The 3,730-nt window shown below is 38.0% G+C and overlaps 1 protein-coding gene across 1 annotated transcript; it reads left to right on the top strand.

The window, feature by feature from the left end:
* Positions 1 to 1,325: 1,325 nt before the first annotated feature.
* Positions 1,326 to 3,588, top strand: LOC110444679. Its single transcript, XM_021489040.1, has 3 exons — positions 1,326 to 1,731; positions 2,073 to 2,240; positions 3,032 to 3,588. Exons 1-3 carry the CDS (start codon positions 1,327 to 1,329, stop codon positions 3,194 to 3,196), a joined length of 738 nt encoding a protein of 245 aa, XP_021344715.1. The 5' UTR covers position 1,326; the 3' UTR covers positions 3,197 to 3,588.
* Positions 3,589 to 3,730: the final 142 nt, after the last annotated feature.

Raw genomic sequence — 3,730 nt, 5'->3', positions numbered from 1 at the left:
GGGATAATGAAAACTGAAATTGGGAAATTGCAGGGTCATTATTCAATTAGGATTGGGTCCCTGTAACAGACCCTATACACACCTGACAAAAACCCTGCCATACCACAGCATCTGTTGTCCATCTGTCAACAATTTATTTAAATGAGTTCTTCATTGGCGCTGGAAGGGGGCAAGGGGTGGGGGCCGATGAATTTTGCAATATTGATTTACCGGTATGCAATTTGTTCTCTGAAACTCAGAGATGCATATCAACCATATTTGTCTGGAAGCACACAATTCTACAGATGGAGGGGCAAACTCTCAGGGGGGCTGAGGGCAGGGCCAAATATGGATAATTTTGTCATATATGATATTGATTTAAGCCACTTCTTCTCTGAAACATTTTGGCTGCAAGCATTGTGAGCTGGTAGAGATTCAAAATCTTTCAAATGGAGAGGCTGACACCCAGGGGGCTGAGGGTCTACAAAATATCATGCTATCATCGTTCATGTAGCAATGAACTTAGATTAGAAAGCATCAATCCATGATCTAGCTTATTCCAGAAGAAGCTGAAAGGAAGCTGTTATATAAATGTAGTTCAACAATGTCCAAAAGAAATGTCTAAGACCTATTTTAATGTTCATAAAATATAAAAGTGGAACAGCAGTTACTATACCTTATAAATAGACCAGTGAGACTAAAAAAATGTATTTTACAACCTCATGACAGTTTGTTCTTGTTCAACAGCAGAAGAAACAAAAAGCAAAGTCTCCAAAGTTAGGAATAACTCTGGAGGATGAAGGTGAAGCAGGGTTGGAAGAATTTTTACAAGACCTGGAGACTGATCCGTCATTAATTCTACCACCATCAGAACTCTCAGCACAGACAGAGACACCTGGTGGTCACAATGCGAAGGCGGAGAAAACAGGGGGACATAATGCTGTATCAGAGTGTGAAGGGACAGAAAGTGGTGACTTGAGACTTAGGGACACAATACCTGATACAGATAGGAAAGATTGTATAGGTGAGAAATCTGACAAGGAAACAGCTGATACTATGGTATCTACAGTTTACACTGCAAAGGAACATGACAAATCAGAACCTCAGAGGGAGAATAAGGACAAAACTGACATGAAAACACCGGTGGGAGAAACTGAATCTGAGGGCAAGAGTGTTTCAGAGGTTGAAGTGTCATCTGATACTCAAGTTTTAGGGACTCAGGAGTTGGTTTCACCTTCTCAGTCTGAAGATGTCATAAGTGGACAGGAAAGTTTTTATTCAGCCACCTCGATGCTCAGTGATAAAGAATTAGGTCTGACAGTTTCTGACAATGATGACAGTCAGGTGATGTCCGATGACAAAATTGCACCGGACAAAACTGACACAGAAAAAATGGAAGCATCTGAAATGAAGACTGATTCTGGACCTCTATATCCTCAAATCACTCCAGTTGGTCCAGACACATTGAAACTATTGGAAAAAGACCTTGAAAGGTTAAATATAAAAACTGCATCTTCACAGCACAATGTTTGTACGGAAAATCAAAAGTCAAAACAGTTTGAGGAGCCGCGTCCTCAGGAGTCTGCACCTGCCATGATTTCTATGAAGGGTGTTGTGGAGAAAGCTGCTAAATCTAAAAGTGAACCGACTCTGGTTCGCAAGTTTCAGCCTCTCACTTTGGAACAACTTCAAAGCTTATACTACAACCCGGAGCTGGTCAACAATATCCATTTCATCGATAAGTTTGTGCAGGTTTGTAGATGTAGTAAAAAGATTAAAATTTAATTTCAATATCCAGAAGAAATTAAAGTACGTTAACGCTGTTCCGGATGATGTAAATAAAGAGAAATATCACAAAAATTGTGAACAAAGCTAAAGCTGTGCCTCATCAAAATAAACATTTAAAAAAAAATATCTTCAAGATTTATTTAAAAAACAACTGAGATACACAGAAAAATTAATCAAGGTTACAGTTATTTCAAACTTTCAAGAAACAATTTCAAGCCATTCCTCACTGTGGTAGTGTTTTTGTTACATTTGAGATAATGTCTATGCTGTACAAAATTATTTAAAAAAACACTTGGTTGGAACAGCATGAGGCAAAAAAGGAAAACCATGAATTCCTGGAGATCTTAACGAGCTATCTCAGTGCTCGTCGACATTTCCAGCAGGCTGACGGAGAGATTGATGCACTACGGACAAACTACTCACAAATGTTGGAACAAGTGTGGACAACAGCCAAACATTCTATCAATGCTAAAGTAAGTCAAAACATTACTGTTCAATACAGCCCACATCTTTGAATTTCAAGGGTGATGCTCTCAATGAACCTATCTTATTTTCCCAATTTGAATATGACATGACAAATTTGAGAGATTGCATTTAGCTATTTGATAGGTTTGGGGTAGGAGAAACTGACAGATTGCTATGGTGATGCCTGTCATTTGAAAACATCCAGTTCCTTTGATGTACATAAACGGATTGAACTTGTATCATCTGTAAGATGTACATAACAGTCAGTATTGTCGTGACATATTCAAAGGGATGTAGAGAAGTCGAGAAGATATGCGTTTTCAGAGCCTTGGATTATGAAGATGTACAATCAAGCACCAAATCAATGTTAAAGCAAGACAACAAAATGTCTGTGTACAGTGGCAAACGCTTGATCAAGGCTTAAATAAGTCGACAACATAAACGACGGTCATGATAACTTTTGTCTAAGGTTTGAATAATCATGATAGTGTTAGGATTTGCAAGGCATCTTTGTTAGTTCTTCCCATCAATGATGTTTCTTCAAATATGGTTTGAAAATGACAGCTCAGAAATCAATATATCTTAAAATGTCTTTAATATGTATAAATCTTTCCTTTGTCATTTTTTCTACATAAACCATTTGGAACTTTATTTAGTTACAGTCGTTCCAGGGTCTTTTGTATGTATTTTCCTGATAATTATTTTTAACTTGCTCACAGATATCGCTTCAGATTAGTGTGTTATTGATTGATTGATATATAAACTAGTTACCATAACCAGTTTTCAATTTTGTCTACAGGGGCCTTGTGGGGATGGATCCCAGTGTAAAACTACCCATCTCTACGACATGTGCGAGTTCAGTGAGACAAATTTTGGAAGCATGAAGCAGATACTTGAGTCTATACGTCACAACATACAGAACCAATTTGCCTTGTACTCATATTCTGTACAGCTGGCAAAGTAAGTCATAGTAACAGATGGATCTTGTATTGTAAACATCTGGCAAGATTTATCATGTAACCTAGAGAATGTTTTACCCTTAGATCTTTCAATTTATAACTTGGGGCTGCAGTGGCCAAGTGGGAAAGGCATCTGACCGTCTAGATCGTTAGCCATCCAACACTGGATCGCAAGTTTGAGGCCTCTGTGGAGCATTCACCAGCTAATTCTTATTCCATACTGATACAGCTGTCATGGTATTTTATACAACCTAAAATGTAATATTTGTAGATAACTCAAATTCCATACAGCTGTCAAGATAAGTGGTATAACAAATTGAAGAGAATATTTGATCTGTAGTCCTGTATATGTAGCCTATATTAACATTGTGAACAGTCCACAAGCTTAATGTTGATTAGCGTTAATGACATCAGATCCGCACTATCACAAGGAGGCAAGCGCACCAAAATACCCTGTCTCCTGCATGCATACACTACACGCATGGAGGCACATTCTTAAATGACCTTAGCTGTTAATAGGAAGTTAAACAAAATTAAAC

Source organism: Mizuhopecten yessoensis, unplaced genomic scaffold (genome assembly GCF_002113885.1).
Source record: "Mizuhopecten yessoensis strain PY_sf001 unplaced genomic scaffold, ASM211388v2 hete_36159802, whole genome shotgun sequence".
Classification (NCBI taxonomy): domain Eukaryota; kingdom Metazoa; phylum Mollusca; class Bivalvia; order Pectinida; family Pectinidae; genus Mizuhopecten; species Mizuhopecten yessoensis.
Note: the sequence above shows the minus strand (reverse complement) of the source record. Positions and strands in the feature narration are given on the sequence as shown.

Excerpts from the sequence above, each read along its gene's own strand:
- LOC110444679 (XM_021489040.1), top strand. The coding sequence starts at position 1,327 with ATGTCCGATGACAAAATTGCACCGGACAAAACTGACACAGAAAAAATG. Across the intron at positions 1,732-2,072 it reads TCATCGATAAGTTTGTGCAG|CATGAGGCAAAAAAGGAAAA; the intron begins GTTTGTAGATGT and ends TGGTTGGAACAG. Across the intron at positions 2,241-3,031 it reads AACATTCTATCAATGCTAAA|GGGCCTTGTGGGGATGGATC; the intron begins GTAAGTCAAAAC and ends TTTTGTCTACAG.